Source organism: Tupaia chinensis, unplaced genomic scaffold (genome assembly GCF_000334495.1).
Source record: "Tupaia chinensis unplaced genomic scaffold, TupChi_1.0 Scaffold144150_1, whole genome shotgun sequence".
Classification (NCBI taxonomy): domain Eukaryota; kingdom Metazoa; phylum Chordata; class Mammalia; order Scandentia; family Tupaiidae; genus Tupaia; species Tupaia belangeri.
This window is the reverse complement of record NW_006204006.1, coordinates 1,134,575-1,150,005: the sequence shown is the minus strand read 5'-3', so window position 1 is coordinate 1,150,005 and position 15,431 is coordinate 1,134,575. Positions and strand designations below refer to the sequence as shown.

At 48.7% G+C, this 15,431-nt stretch overlaps 1 protein-coding gene across 1 annotated transcript; it reads left to right on the top strand.

Moving 5' to 3' along the window:
- The first annotated feature begins 236 nt into the window (after positions 1 to 236).
- On the top strand, positions 237 to 567 carry LOC106733585 (60S ribosomal protein L36a-like). The gene has a single exon (XM_014583181.1). The coding sequence runs from the start codon at positions 247 to 249 to the stop codon at positions 565 to 567; it is 321 nt and encodes a 106-aa protein (XP_014438667.1). The 5' UTR covers positions 237 to 246.
- The last annotated feature ends 14,864 nt before the right edge of the window (positions 568 to 15,431 follow it).

The following is a 15,431-nucleotide window of genomic DNA, read 5'->3' as shown; positions in this document are numbered from 1 at the left end:
GGTAACAACATCCAAGATCTTTATTTTTAGCTTTTTTTTTAATTTGTCAAAGGCCTGTGCACTCACCAGAGAGAAACAGAGAGAAGGAGAGCAGGAGAGGGAGAAAGCACCCCCAATGGGGCATGGTCACCTGGCACTCCCATCTCGTCCATCTTCCCATCCCGTCAGGATTTGGGGCACGCACACGCACTTAGCAGTTGAAAAACAAACCAGGACTGTTTTTGTGCAGATAGCAGGCCCACAAGCATGGTGAACGTCCCTAAAACCCGCGGGACCTTCTGTAAGAGGTGTGGCAAGCACCAACCTCATAAAGTGACATGGTACAAAAAGGGCAAGGACTCTCTGTGTGCTCAGGGAAAGCGGCATTATGACAGGAAGCAGAGTGGCTACGGTGGACAGACGAAGCCTATTTTCCAGAAAAAGGCAAACACTGCAAGGAAGATTGTGCTGAGGCTCGAATGTGCTGAGCCCAACTGCAGATCTAAGAGAATGCTGGCGATTAAGAGATGTGAGCATTTTGAACTGCGAGGAGATAAGAAGAGGAAGGGTCAGGTGATCCAGTTCTAAGCCTCCTCTTTTCTATTATGAAGATGACAAAATCCTGAAGTGAATGTTCACCTCATTTGATTACAGTTGGTCTGTTTGTAAGGGAATAAAGTAATCAATAAAATTCCCCTTATGAGAAAATTTGATTCATGGGAAAAAAAAACAAGAAAATCAGGACTGGGATCTGAACCACAGTTGGTCAGTGGAATCCAGCATGCTAATCTACTCTGCCAGGCCACAGGGCTGGCCCTCTTGTAGCTACTTTGGAATATACAATATATTCTTGGTAGTCGCCTGCATGTACTGGTACTTGCTCCCCCCAGCCATAACTTTGTACGGGGTGAACAACCTCTACCTCTCCTACTCTGCTGCCCACTCCAGCTTCTTGTGCCCTTCTCGGGGGGAAATGGAACTAAATTCCTAGCTACCATTACTGGAGGAGGCAAAGGTCTGTCTCTGATCTGTCAGGAGAACAGGACGAAACTGAGTATCAAATGGGCAGTGGCTGGACCACACATAGGAACAGAACCCAAAGAACCTGCCTGGGGGTCAACCCATCCTCCACATAATCAACCTGGGCCTGCTAGCCCCAGATCACTCTTAGAAGTCAGACCCCTCCATCTAGCAATGGCCCCAGGGCCCAACGACAACCCAGATAGCAGTAGCCCCCAAATAGCCAGACTTGATTAATAACTGGCAACTCCCCTCATTTTAGCCTCACTTCTCACTTAAGCCCAGCCAGAGAAAGCCAAGAGTGCCCCCTGACCTCTCACAGGGGATGCCCCACAACCCGCCCAGGCCCTCAGCCCTCAGGGGCTCCCTAGAGCCTCTCTTTTTCACCAGGAGGTATTCCCACTCCTCTACCCACCTGTGGATCCTCAGTCACCGCAGGGAGGGTACCAGCTCCCTTGCTAGGGTGAGTCCTGGAAAAGTAGCCTCTGCCCATTCTCATGCGGGTCTCTATTTACACACCATAAACTGAATCTTTGCAAAATGGAAAGTCTCCCCATTCTCTTAATGTTGGCATAAAAGCAAGAAAAAGAGAGAGAGAGAGACTGTTAAATGCCACAGGAAATAATCTGGCTGAATAACTTGTGTCTGTTACAGACCATATGGAGGCACCCGGCCTGGCCTCTGCTGGACGTGCAGTCTGAGGGCTCCTTCCAGACCCCTCCCACTTCAGAGACCAGGCTTTGCTGGGGTTTGAGCCCCCCATGGACCCCCCCACCCCTATGTGGTGGGTGTGGTGTGGGAGAGATGGTTTGAGCTTCTTTCTTAAGAAGCTGGGGCAGGTGGGGCTCTGACCCTTGGCCTGGCACAGGGAATCAGGAGGCCTTGGGCTCATCCCAGATCCACTCCCCAGCAGCAGGATCCTCCCCACTGTGGCTTCCAGGCCCCCATCTAAATAGGAGGGGCCCCTCAGCTCCTTGGGATTTTTGAGAAGTCTCTCAATTATTACGGGCTAACCGTCCCTTATCACAAATGCTTGGGACTGGAAATGTTTTCTATTTGGAATTGTTTTGGATTCTGGAATATTTGTATGCACATAATGAGATACCTTAGAGGATGGGGCCCAAGTCTAAACAGGAAATTCATTTGTGTTTTATATGGACCAAATACTCAGAGCCAAAAGGTAATTTCATAAAATAGTTTTCTTTTGCAACATTTTGCCTGCAACCTGTTACATGAAGTCATGTGTGGAATTTTTCACTTTGATGTCATGTCAGTGCTCAAAAAAGGTTCAGATCAGGAGCATTTTGGATTTCAGATTTTCAGATTGGGGTGGTCAACCTTTATCTGCTAATTCTCTACACAAGGTATTGCTCTGAGCCATAAAATCTCTCCGGGGAAGAGTTTCTGAAGGATAGGGTTGGTGACACAAGGGGCTGGGCTCTCTACCTAGCCTTCCTCCCATGGCCTCTCAGCCTTGTCCCTGCCTTCCGATTACACCCCAAACTCTCCTTCCTGAGCCCAGGCCCTGGTCTCACATCCCTTCCTCCCTGGTCCAGGCCCTCCCCCTCTCCCTCGCCCATCTGCTCCCAGCTGGCAGAGGACCCTCCTCAAACCTGTCTGGTCATGCCCTGTGCCCTGACCTGGGGTAGAGCTCTGTCAGCCTCTCACTTCGTTGAACTCCCTGAACGTCCTCAACTCCCTGAAGGTCCCAGCTTCTCTGTGCTTGTCCTCAGTACAAGTCTCAGCTCCTGAACTATCCGAGCCCTGGGGCCCAGCCCAGGACCTGCCCAGCAGCAGCCTCTGCAGCTCCCAAGCTCACTGAGGCCAGAGCAAACCAGAGCCACTGTGGCTTCCAACCCACCCCAGCAGCATGAAGGAGGGTGGAGGCCAGGGCAAGGAGCTGGAAGCAAGGTGAGAACAATCTGGGAGGAGTTAGAGGCTGCAGGGACAGAGGCTGCCTGCAGGTTCCCTCAGTGACACAGGGAGTGGGAAGGGCCTAGGAGCAAAGGCTGATGGCAGGGGTGACAGCTGGCCAGGTACCAGGATGGCAGCAGACACCAGAGAGGGGCCAGTGGGTAGAATAGTAAGTCTTCCTCCATCCCTTCCTCTGCTCAGAAAGTGTCAGAAACCGGTCCCTCCGAGCCCCCAGGACATATGGGAAGGCCCGCTTCATTCCGATGGCCCCAGTCCTGGGCCTGTTTTCCCGTCCACCTGAGCACATGAGCCTGCTGGGAACAAAAGGGCCTGAACATCTTGGAAGAAGATGGGCTAAAGCCAACAGATCGGGCCAACAGACATCCCCCTGGGGCGCAAGAACCCCACGTCCTTTGCCCGGGGGCTGGCTAGCCCCGGGACAGCTTCATTCCTGGAACCCTCAGCTTCTACGTTTTGCCTGCAGGGCTCCAAGGACAGCTGAGCAACTGCCCTGAACACCTTGTCCCGCCAACGCCTTGTTCCTCCCCTCCACCCCTCACCAGCCACCCAGGACGTGTCCCCTCCCAGACTTGGGCCCCTCACACAGAACAGATCCCCCCTTCCTCTTTTCAGAAAGAGCCCAGAAAGATGTCTGTGGTACACATCCCATGGTTGCAGCGTAATGGTGATACTTTTAGAAGCTAAGAACACAGTTAAAATTACACACACATCCCATGGTTGCAGCGTAATGGTGATACTTCTAGAAGCTAAGAACACAGTTAAAATTACACACACATCCCATGGTTGTAGCGTAATGGTGATACTTCTAGAAGCTAAGAACACTGTTAAAATTACACACACATCCCATGGTTGTAGCGTAATGGTGATACTTCTAGAAGCTAAGAACACAGTTAAAATTACACACACATCCCATGGTTGTAGCGTAATGGTGATACTTTTAGAAGCTAAGAACACAGTTAAAATTACACACACATCCCATGGTTGTAGTGTAATGGTGATACTTCTAGAAGCTAAGAACACAATTAAAATGGTTGTAGCCTGTCGATGGAGTGACAAGTTCCACAATCACTAACATACAGTCTACAGGACTCCCGATGGCAGAATGATCAGAATATACGGTGACAGTAACTGTAGAACTACAGCCCAGCCCACAATGCCAGGTAGTCTGTGCTGTGTAGAGGGGTTCCGCTTCATGCATATTTATGAGGGGGAGGGCTGGTCCCATACTAGTGGATTCTAGTGGAACCGAATCCCACATGGCCAACTGCGTGGTTTGTCTCAGCCATGGTGTCTTGAAAAACTCAGGGCATACGTGTGTGCCTGCCCAAAATCCCGAGAGGAGAATGGAGGAGAAGGGATTGCAGTGTGGCCATCCACCTGAGAGAGTCCTCTCTCTTTCTTTCTCTCCTCTTCTCTCTCTCTTTCTCTGGTGAGTGCACGCACCCTTTAGCAAAACTTAAAAAAAGAGAAGAAGAAAAAGAAAATACTGAGTGCCCATACATGCGTGCCCAAAATCCTGATAGGAGGAGAAACAGTGGAGATGAGATTGCAGTATGACTGGACCCCGGGCACTGGCACTCCACAGAGCATCTCATGGAACCCTCCCAGTTACCCCCTCTGATAGGCGACTTTACCAGCTCACGGGCAGACTGGGAGGCAGGAGCTGCCCGTGGCTACTTGACTGGTAGAGCCAAGACTGGACTCACAGAGGGGTGGACACCAGCTTCCCCTCGGCCACTTCAGCAAAGGTTACAAAGGATCTTGATGCTAACCCAGCACTTGGGCTTCACTCCCCAGAGAGCAAGCCATCAAACTGTCTCAGAGGGGGTGATATGGTCACGTGCACAGTGACAGGTCATGCCAGATGGAGCACGGACACCTAATAGGAAGGGGGTGAGGGCATGAGCTCTGTCTGCCTGTCCTCTTCCAGTTCTTCCCCCGTCTGGACAAATCCTAATGGAGTGCCCATAGAATAGAGGGGAACGTTCCAGATGCTGGATGCATCGGTGGAAGATGGACAGGAGTGCAGCCCCAGGAGCCCATTCTCTGGAGGGGCAGACTGTGAACTGGACAGTCTAGGAACAAACAAGATCAGCTATGACCAGGCCACGCTAAGGGGGCATCCCAGAGACCTCACATGGCAGCCCTTGCAGGGGCAGCAGCCACCAGAGCCCACAGAAGCAAATCTAGGAGCAAACCCAGGAGAGGACAGGGAGGCAGGAAAGGCAGGGGAGGGCCTCCAGGCTGTGGGCTCGGGGACCATCAGGCAGCTGGGCTCAGCACTGGCAGCAGCAGTAGATGTGGACGAAGGGAGGAGAGAGGCTGAGGTACTCTGTAGGAGCACCCCACGCTGGCTGTTTCCTGGAGAGAGACCGGATGAGGAGCTCATGCCTCAGATGTCCAGCAGATGGGACAGAATGAGCAGTCACTTTACATGAGGGAGAACTGTAAATGCAGGAAATCGCTTTGGAGTTTTGGGTTTCACACAAAGGTGCTGGAGGTGAAATGTCTGAGAGCTAAAGAACTTCAATAACTAGGGTATGAGGTGTCATCACTCTGTTCTTCCTACTTTGGTGCATGTGCAAAATCATAATAAAAAGAAAGGGAGCCAGACAGTTGCACGGCTATGAAATGTGACTCTGTGAGGATGGCTGCCACAGGGAGGTTCCAGGTTCATGTCTGGAGACCTCCCTGAGTGCCCCACAGGTGTGTCCATGATCCTCGGCGTGGATTGCAGTGTCGGGACCCTACCAGGGTGTCCTGTCTCTCTCTCTCCCCCTGACTCTCTCCATCTCTTTCATTCATGGAAATAATAACATAATAAACTTTTTAAAAGGGACCAGCAATTGGCGTAATGGCTATGTTGTTGGACTCCCATGTAATTGACCGTGGTTCAAGTCCTGGACCTGGTGGCTTAAACTCATGCCGGGCACATGTGCGTGCGTGCCCAAGATCCTGAGAGGAGGATGGAGGGGAAGGGATTGGGGCGTGGCCATCCCCTCCGGGGGAGGGGTGATTTCTCGCTTTCTGTCTCTCTCTCGCTCTGTCTTTCTTTCTGGCAAGCACGCGTGCCCTATAGCAAAAACCTCTCCAAAAAATAATTAATTAATTAGTAAAGATGAAAACATTGACCATTAACCATCAATCTGCCCAGCTGGTGGGCAACAAGTGTTGATGGTGTAGTGCTGGCAGCTGGCCCTGCACATTCATCTACGCCTTTGGGAAGAGGGCATCAGGCCCCATCTTGGGAGGACACATGGGCAGTAAGTCCATTTCAAGGCTTGTACCTGCAGAGACCTCTGCCCTTGAGCACAAAGCCCACATCTGGGAGTGTCTGTGGCAGAAAAGAATCAGAAACAATCTAAGCATCCAACAACAGGAGCCCAGCAAATCCACAGACATGTCTATGCTGTGGCAACCAGCAGCCTTCAAAAACAGATTGGGCCCAGCCATGGTGGCCCACGCTGGACGCTGCTATTTGGCAGGCTGAGACCACAGGAGAGGCCAGGGTTTTGTTCCTGACTCACCCTTTAAAAAGCCAACCTGGTGGTACACTTGTCCCAAATACTTGGGAGACTGACGCAAGAGGATCAAGATACAGCAACACGGGGACCAGCAGTTAGAGTAATGGCTATGTCGCTGGACTCCCACCTAGTCGACCACGGTTTGAGTCCTGGACCTGGTGGCTTAAACTCACGCCAGGCACGTGTGCATGCATGCCCAAGATCCCAAGAGGAAAATGGAGGAGAAGGGATTGTGGCGTGGCCATGCCCCCTGGGGTGTGAGTTCTCGCTTTCTGTCTCTCTGTCTCTCTCTGTCTGTCTGGTTAGCGCATGCGCCCTATAGCAAAAACCTCTCAAAAAAAAAAAAAAAATACAGCAACATCCTGTCTTAAAACCATGACACACACACACACACACGGCACATCTCTGTGTCACTAAGTGGACCCATTTCCAAGACATCTCTAAGTGGGGGAAAGGCAGAGGAAGCCATGTATAAGTAAGCTGTGTATTTATGAAGAGCAGATCCTCACATCCCGGCTGGAACATCCTTCACCTATCTCTGAAAAGAGCAGGAAATAAACCTCAGGGATGAAAAGGGGAGGCCAGGATGAGGGGGATGTCACCTCCACTGGAGATGGTGTGTGTTTTCTTTCTCTCTCACGCATGCTCTTCTTATCTAGAGGATTTTGCCAATAAGCCATCTGTTTTAGCCTTAGGATACATGTGCTGGCTGGAGAGAGAGAGACAGAGACAGAGACAGTGACCGTAAAAGTGAGAAATCACTTCTCCCTCACCCAGGGTGGATGGCCATGTTTTAATCCTTTCTCCTCCATTTTCCTCTTGGGATCTTGGGCAAGTATGCACATTCACCCAGCATGATTTTTTTTTTTCATTAAACTTTGTTTTAATGGGTCTCAAAATTCTGTGAAAGATTTTTGGTCAAGTTGTTTCCATTAAAAAGTACTGATTTTAAAAACTAATAACTTAAAACTGCCACACACACAAAAAACCGAAATGGTCCACAAAACATCTTCCTTTCCTTCTGCAGGTTTTACGATGCATTGTTATCATTAACCAGTCTTTTACTATTAAACTTAAATGGCCAATTGAGACAAACAGTTCTGAGACTGTTCTTCCCCCACTGATTAAGACTGGGGTGGCAGGAATTAGGGATATTCATTTAACCTTCTGAGCTTTCTGGGCAGACTTGGTGACCTTGCCAGCTCCAGCAGCCTTCTTATCCACAGTTTTGATGACACCAACAGCAACTGTCTGTCTCATATGATGAACAGCAAAATGACCCAGAGGAGGATAGTCAGAGAAGCTCTCAACACACATGGGCTTGCCAGGGACCATATCAACAATGGCAGCATCACCAGATTTCAAGAATTTAGGGCCCTCTTCCAGCTTTTTACCAGAACAGCGATCAGTCTTTTCCTTCAGCTCAGCAAACTTGCAAGCAATGTGAGCTGTGTGACAATCCAGTACCGGGGCATAGCCAGCACTGATTTGGCCTGGATGGTTCAGGATAATCACCTGAGCAGTGAAGCCAGCTGCTTCCATTGGTGGGTCATTTTTGCTGTCACCAGCAACATTGCCACGTCGAACATCTTTGACAGACACGTTCTTGACATTGAAACCCACATTGTCCCCGGAAAGAACTTCACTCAAAGCTTCATGGTGCATTTCAACCAACTTGACTTCAGTTGTCACATTGACTGGTGCAAAGGTGACCACCATACCAGGTTTGAGCATGCCAGTCTCCACTCAGCCGACAGGGACAGTGCCAATACCACCAATTTTGTACACATCCTGGAGGGGGAGATGTAAGCGCTTGTCCATTGGACGAGTTGGTGGCAGGATGCAATCCAGGGCTTCAAGCAGTATAGTTCCACTGGCATTGCCATCTTTACGGGTGACTTTGTATCCCTTACCATGGCATATTTGAACTTGGCTCCAGCATGTCACCATTCCAACCAGAAATCGGCACTACTGTGTCAGGATTGTAGTCAATTTTCTTAATGTAGGTGCTGACTTCTTTAACAATTTTCTCAAATCTCTTCTGACTGTAGGGTGGCTCAGTAGAATCCATTTTGTTAACACCAACATTCGTTGTTTCACACCCAGTGTGTAAGCCAGAAGGGCATGCTTACAGGTCTGCCCATTCTTGGAGATACCAGCCTCAAATTCACCAACACCAGCAGCAACAATCAGGACAGCAGTCAGCCCGAGATGTGCCTGTAATCATGTTTTGATATAGTCTCTGTGTCCTGGGGCATCGATGATAGTCACATAATATTTGCTGGTCTCAAATTTCCATAGGGAGATATTAACACTAACGTTCAGCTTTCAGTTTTTCCAAGACCCAGGCGTATTTGAAGGAGCCCTTTCCCATCTCAGCAGCCTCCTTTTGTGGATCCTACCACATTTGTAGATCAGATGGCCAATAGTGGAGGACTTGCCGGAATCTGCATGTCCAGTGACAACAATGTTGATGTGAGTCTTCTCCTTTCCCATTTTTTCTTTTTCTTTTTTTTTTTTGAGAGGTTTTTGCTATGGGGCACATGTGCTCGCCAGAAAGACAGAGACAGAGAGACAGAAAGCAAGAAATCACCCACCAGGGGGATGGCCACGCCACAATCCCTTCTCCTCCATTCTCCTCTCAGGATCTTGGGCACACATGCACACGTGCCTGGCGTGAGTTTAAGCCACCAGGTCTGGGACTCGAACCGCAGTTGGCTACTTGGGAGTCCAGCGACATAGCCATTACACTAACTGCTGGTCCCTCCTTTCCCATTTTGGTTTTGATTTAGCTGTGGTTTTCATGACACCTGTGTTTTGGTGGCAAATTCATTGCAAAAATGCCCAAGCCACCAGGTCCAGGACCCAAACAGTAGTCAGCCATGTGGAAGTCCAGTGATGCAACCACTATGTCATCTGCTGGCCCCAGGTGGTGTGCATTTTCATCCTCATGTGCCTTTTCTCCAGAAATGATAGCAATGGAAGGAATTCGAGAGGGAGAAGGTGGCATACACAGCAGAGGGAGGTAGATCCAGACAGAGGGAATCAGGTCAAGGAAAGGAGCACCGGCCTTGCCAGGCAGATGGCAGGAGAGCACGCCTTGCTCAGCCTCACTGTTCTCTGCATGACAGAGCAGGCCCTCTGCTGCTGGAATTAGGGGGGCAAAGGGTACAGGACAGGTCCTGGGAGAGCCTCCAAGAGAGACGGAAAGGAGCTGGTGGGCAAATGTGGGGGTCATGTGGCCAGGGCCAAGCAGAGAGACTCAAGGCAGTGGCTCAGGGTGGACACTTTGAAAGGTGACCTCTGGCAAGGTGGAAGGTATATTGGGAAAAAGGGTGAGGATGGGGGCCTGGACTCCAGTTATGTGAGAACAGGATATGGTCCAGGCAGGTCCAGCTAGAGCAGAGCTGGGAAGGAGTGGCTGGGAGCAGAGGGGCTTAGGCACCCACTGGGACTCCAGGGTACCTCATGGGCCTGTGCTTGGTTCAAGACTCTGCTGTTGCCATCTTGAAAATCCTACTAATTTTGCTTCTGAATGTGTGCTTATAAATGAAGTGTAGCAGGACAACAGAGTTTGTGACAGCAGCAAGAAACACATATGTGACTTGCTGTTTCACAGGCCTGGCTGCCAATGTGCACAGAGTCCCAGTGACACTGACCAGGCCATGCCCTGGCTCCCTAGCAGGCTCGGCCACAGCGAGTTGGCGAAAGCCTTCCCAGAAACCCAAGAGACTAGGGCCCCTACCCAGCCCTTCACCGCAGACTTCTTCCCTGTATGAGCAGCCAGTTACATGGAAAATGACAGCACAGAGGAAAGAAGAGGGAGGGCAGCACATCCCTGAGCCAGGTGGAGAGCTCCATGACAGAGCATGCACGTCTGGAGCAGTGAAACCACAAGTGCTCACTCAGCACCCCACACAGCGGGCTAAAGCGGGCACAGCCCAGCATCTGTCAGTGAACAACTCAGCAAAACCCATAGATCTGGGCCGCGGGATGCTATAATGCACGATTAGGGAAGAAGCACTGGCACATGCTACACCAATGAGCCCTGAAAACATGTTTGGTAACAACTCAGACATGATAGGTCACTGAGTGTGTGATTCCACTTATACGGAGCTTCCAAAACAGGCAAATCCATCAAGACAGAAAAGATACTATGGTTGCCCCGGCCAGGGGCAAGGAGAAATGGGCAGTCACAGCTCACGGGTACAAGTGATGGAAAGTTCTGGAATTAGATAGAGAGGGAAGTATACAACTCTGTAAATATGCAAACACCACTGAACTGGGCACTTTAGAGGAGCAATTTTTTTTTTTAGAGGAATGATTTTATTGCCTATCCCTTTCTCTCAGTGAAAACAAAAATAAGATAGAAATAAAGAAAGCAGCTTCTTATCCTCACTGATATAAAAGAGTGACCGTTGAAGCAGAGCAAACACAGAGGACCAGGCGCCATCCACTTGCAATTTAGGCAGGAAGTCAGATCAACGCACGCAGTCAGCCTGCAATCTCCCTGCACTCTGCACTCAAGAAAGCTAAACTGGGGACCAGCAGTTAGCTTAATGGCTATGTCGCTGGACTCCCATGTAGTCAACCGTGGTTCAAGTCCTGGATCCAGTGGCTTAAGCTCATGCCGGGCACGTGTGCGTGCATGCCCAAGATCCCAAGAGGAGAATGGAGGAGAAGGGATTGCAGCGTGGCCATCCTCCCTGGGGGGTGATTTCTCACTTTCTGTCTCTTTGTCTCTGTCTGTCTGGTGAGTGCACACGCCCTATAGCAAAATCCTCTCCAAAGGAAGGAAGGAAGGAAGGAAGGAAGGAAGGAAGGAAGGAAGGAAGAAAGCAAGCAAGCAAGCAAGCAAGCAAGCAAGCAAGAAAGCAAGCAAGCAAGCAAACTAGATAAACTGGAATGATTTCAGGGAAAAAAGAGAAATGAAGATTTTCTATCGATAATTCAGCCTCCAGCCCACAAACTCAAGTAATGGATCTAAGGAAACCATAGCCAAACATCTAAATACTATTAGGGTTAACATATTCCTCAATATTCACTGAATCTGCTGCACAAAGGGAGAAAAACAGAATGGCAAAGAGATTCCAGACCATCTCCTTCTGCTTGCTCCTGAACACTCAGATTGAACTTCAAGAATTAGGAAGAAACACACTATCCACCAAATGACTAGAAATCACCTCAGGGCCACAAGAAATATGGGCAAGCAAGGAAATACCTCTCCTCCAAGGGAAAAGAATAATTCCTCTACATCCACAGACAGTACAATGGGACTCATGGAAGTGTCTGATTAAGAATTTAGAATATTCATAATAATGAAGCTAACAGAGATGGAAGAGAAGAGAGACAATGAACTGCAGAAGAGGCAGGAGAAAGGAGCTGACAAGTTCCAAGAGGTGAAGAAATTCTTGCAAGATCTAAAAGAATAATTACACACTTTTAAAAAGAATCAAATGGGCCTGTTAGAGATGAAGGCTATAAAACAGGAAGTCAAAATCTCCCTTGAAAGTATTAAAAGCAGACTAGATCATACAGAAAATAGAATCTCAGACATAGAAGAGAAAATTGCTGGTCTAGAAAATTCCACCACGAAGACAGAGAAAATTGCCCCCAAAAATGAGAATAATATATGAGAAATACTAGATACCATCAAATGTCCAAACATCCATTTAATTGGTATTCCAGAAGGCGAAGAGACTCACAAGGCCATTGATAATCTATTTCATGAAATCCTACAAGAAAACTTTCCAAACCTAGAGAGGCACTCAAAGATCCCAAGAAATACAAAGGACTCCAGATAGAATCAGTGCAAGATCTTCTCCAAGACACATTATAGCCATATTGACCAAAACCACAAAGACAAGATACTAAGAATGGCAAGAGAAAAACAGCAAGTTACCTATAAAGGATATCCCATCAGGCTAACAGCAGACCTTTCATCAAAAACAATGCAAGCAAGAAAAGAATGGGAAAATATATTCAAAGTATTAAGGGATAAGCAATTTCTACCAAGAATACTGTACCCGGAAAGATTATCTTTCATATGGGAAGAAAAGACAAAAACATTCTCAGATAAACAAAACCTGAAAGAATTTACCAACACTGGACCAGATCTCCACGAAGTTCTCAAGGGAGTGCTACATCAGGAAAATTAAATACAGACACACAGAAATAAGAGTACAAAAAGTAAGAAAATGGCCAACTTAATCGTAGGAACAAGTCTGGAGTTGAATATTATATCCCAGAATTTAATCAGGAAGATCAAACCACACAGCAGAAGATAGATTAAGTACATGAGAATGAACTGGTGAAATAGCATTTTTTGACTTTTGACTGGGACATTGCTGATTTTTTTCTAGGCTTTGTTTCCCGGTTTTAAGGATTTTTTCCTGTCTTCACCTATCAATAGGTTCATGTACCTACTATTTTAACAGAACCCTAACCTGTTTCCTGGCTTTAAGTTTTAAGCAAAGTCCCTTAGAATTTCTTTGATTTATTAAAGTTAAAACTGCTTTTCTTGAAATTACCAGCTGAACTTGCTATTGAAAGTAGTTAGATTATATAAGAAATTGTGTGATCAATAAAATATGGGGAGAAAAGGAATGGAAAACAACTGTAGACACCAGGGATAGTATGGGAGGAGGGTGGGAAAAGGCAGAGGGTCAGAAATAGGGGTAAAAAAATACACACACACACATACACACATATATGAAACTAGAAATGGAAAATTATTGACGATAACATGCATGATTAAGCCACTATGCAGTATATTCTGGATGGGAAATCACATTTTGTATACTGTGACGATGATTAATTTATTAATTTAATTAATTAATTTTAAAAAGGTTTGGGGAACCAGCAGTTAGCGCAATGGCTATGTCACTGGACTCCCACGTAGTCGACCACGGTTCGCGTCCCGGACCCGGTGGCTTAAAACTCACGCCGGGTGCGTGTGCGCGCGTGCCCCAAGATCCCGAGAGGAGAAGGAATTGCGGCGTGACCATCCCCCCTGGGGGGTGATTTCTCGCTTTCTGTCTCTATGTCTCTCTCTGTCTGTCTGGCGAGCGCACGCACCCTATAGCGAAAACCTCTCAAAAAAAAAAAAGTTTCAAAAATTTCATGGAAATATGTGTAATGAGAAAACTACATATGAATTTCAAAAAGGTTTTGTACCAAAAAAGAAAAAAGGAAGAAAGCTAAACTGCTTATGTGGAAACTTCCCACAGAACAGGTGGATGCAAACGAAAAAAGGGAGAAGAAAGTAAGTGAAACAGACCAGGCACGCTGGCCACTGTTGCCCACGTACAAGCAATGCAACGTGCCCATGCAGTTCAGTGGTTTTGCCAAACGGAGCACTCCTTCGTTTGCCCCTCGGCCAGCATTGCTCAGCCGAGGAGGTGATGCTAAGACTTGTGCTGGAAATCAAAACTTTCTATTTGCCCAGATGGACATGTTATAAAAAGCACTGAGATAGAGAGAGACCTCAGAAGAGAGAAAATCTGTGCATATCAGGGCCTTGCTGGTTCTTCCCATTCCTTAGATGAGGAGCCCTGGAAATTGCATAGCCAACACTGGGCTCAGCATATGGAGATGGGAGATGGTCAGTGATAGTTTCCAGACAATGGGGACGAAGGCTGGGGATCCCAGCCTGTGACTGCAGTTAGGGGTCTGAGTTCCTGGCGAGGGTCAGCTCTCACCTCAGACTCAGCATCTGAGTGAAGACTCAGACTTCCCAGCCAACCTGTTCACAGTGTAGGTGACAAGGAACAGAGATCAGGAAGGAAAAGGCCACCATGCTGGCCAGCAATTGGCCATGGCCTCAGCATGCTTGCTTCTCCAAGTCCTGGCTTCCCCCAGATCTGTGCATAGCCTCCCACCCCAGGACGGGAGCAAGCTGATGGGGAAGTGGTTTGTAAACTCGGGTGTGCATGGGGCGCTCAGGAGGGCCTAGTCACCGTAGCCAGTGTCCTGGAGAGCTTGCATTGGCCACTTAGAGTACTGGACTGACCAGAACTCTGCAGGGGGTGGGTGAGCCACACAGTATGTGGATGTCCCAGGAAGTCATGTTGGGGGGCCCCATCGCCACAAGAGAACATTCTGGGCTGGAACATCAAATGTCTGGCAGCATGACCTGAAGACCCCAGGGAAACTCTGAAGGGCTCTATATCCCAAACCAGAGGCAATAGGCCAGCAGTGACAGGAGTAAAAGTTGTACCAGGGTGGGGCCCATGGCTGCCGCTGGGGTCTCCAGGGTCCCTTCTCTTGTACAGCCCTCCAGGCAGGAGGATCAAGGAAATGCCCCAGAGCAGAACGGCATGTAGCCCAGTCAGCAGTCCTGTCCCCGCCCCATGGCACCCCGCTCACTTGGCACAGGAGGGACCCTTCTGGGAAGAGGCCTTCCAGGTGCCACCCGACACACCCGGCCCCTGTGCAGCCCAGCCTTCCTCAGCCAGGTGCCCTACATTCTCTGCAAAGAGTCTACAGCTTGTAGACACAAGACAGCCCCTTCCTGACTTTGAAAGCTTAGAAACCACCCAAAAGCACCAAAAGAGAAATGAAACACCCTCTGAGGTAGTCCCCTGTTGCTGGCTACCTGCCTTCTTTAGTTTTATTCCCTATGTGACTTCGCACAAATTGAGAATGTGTCACCCTTTGCCTCTACAGAGCCCTTCCACTGCCAAACCTGTGGCAGCTCCTGTTTCCTCCTTCTTCTGCCCTTACTTTTCTCCTCATACTAAACATGCTTTACTTGCAAAAGGGGAGGAAATGGTCCTCTCGACTAACAGTTTTTTTTTTTTTACTTTAAAAACCATCCTGCTGGGGGAACCAGCAGTTAGCGTAATGGCTATGTCGCTGGACTCCCACGTAGTCGACCGCGGTTCGTGTCCCGGACCCGGTGGCTTAAAACTCACGCCGGGCGCGTGTGCGTGCGTGCCCAAGATCCCGAGAGGAGAATGGAGGAGAAGGGAT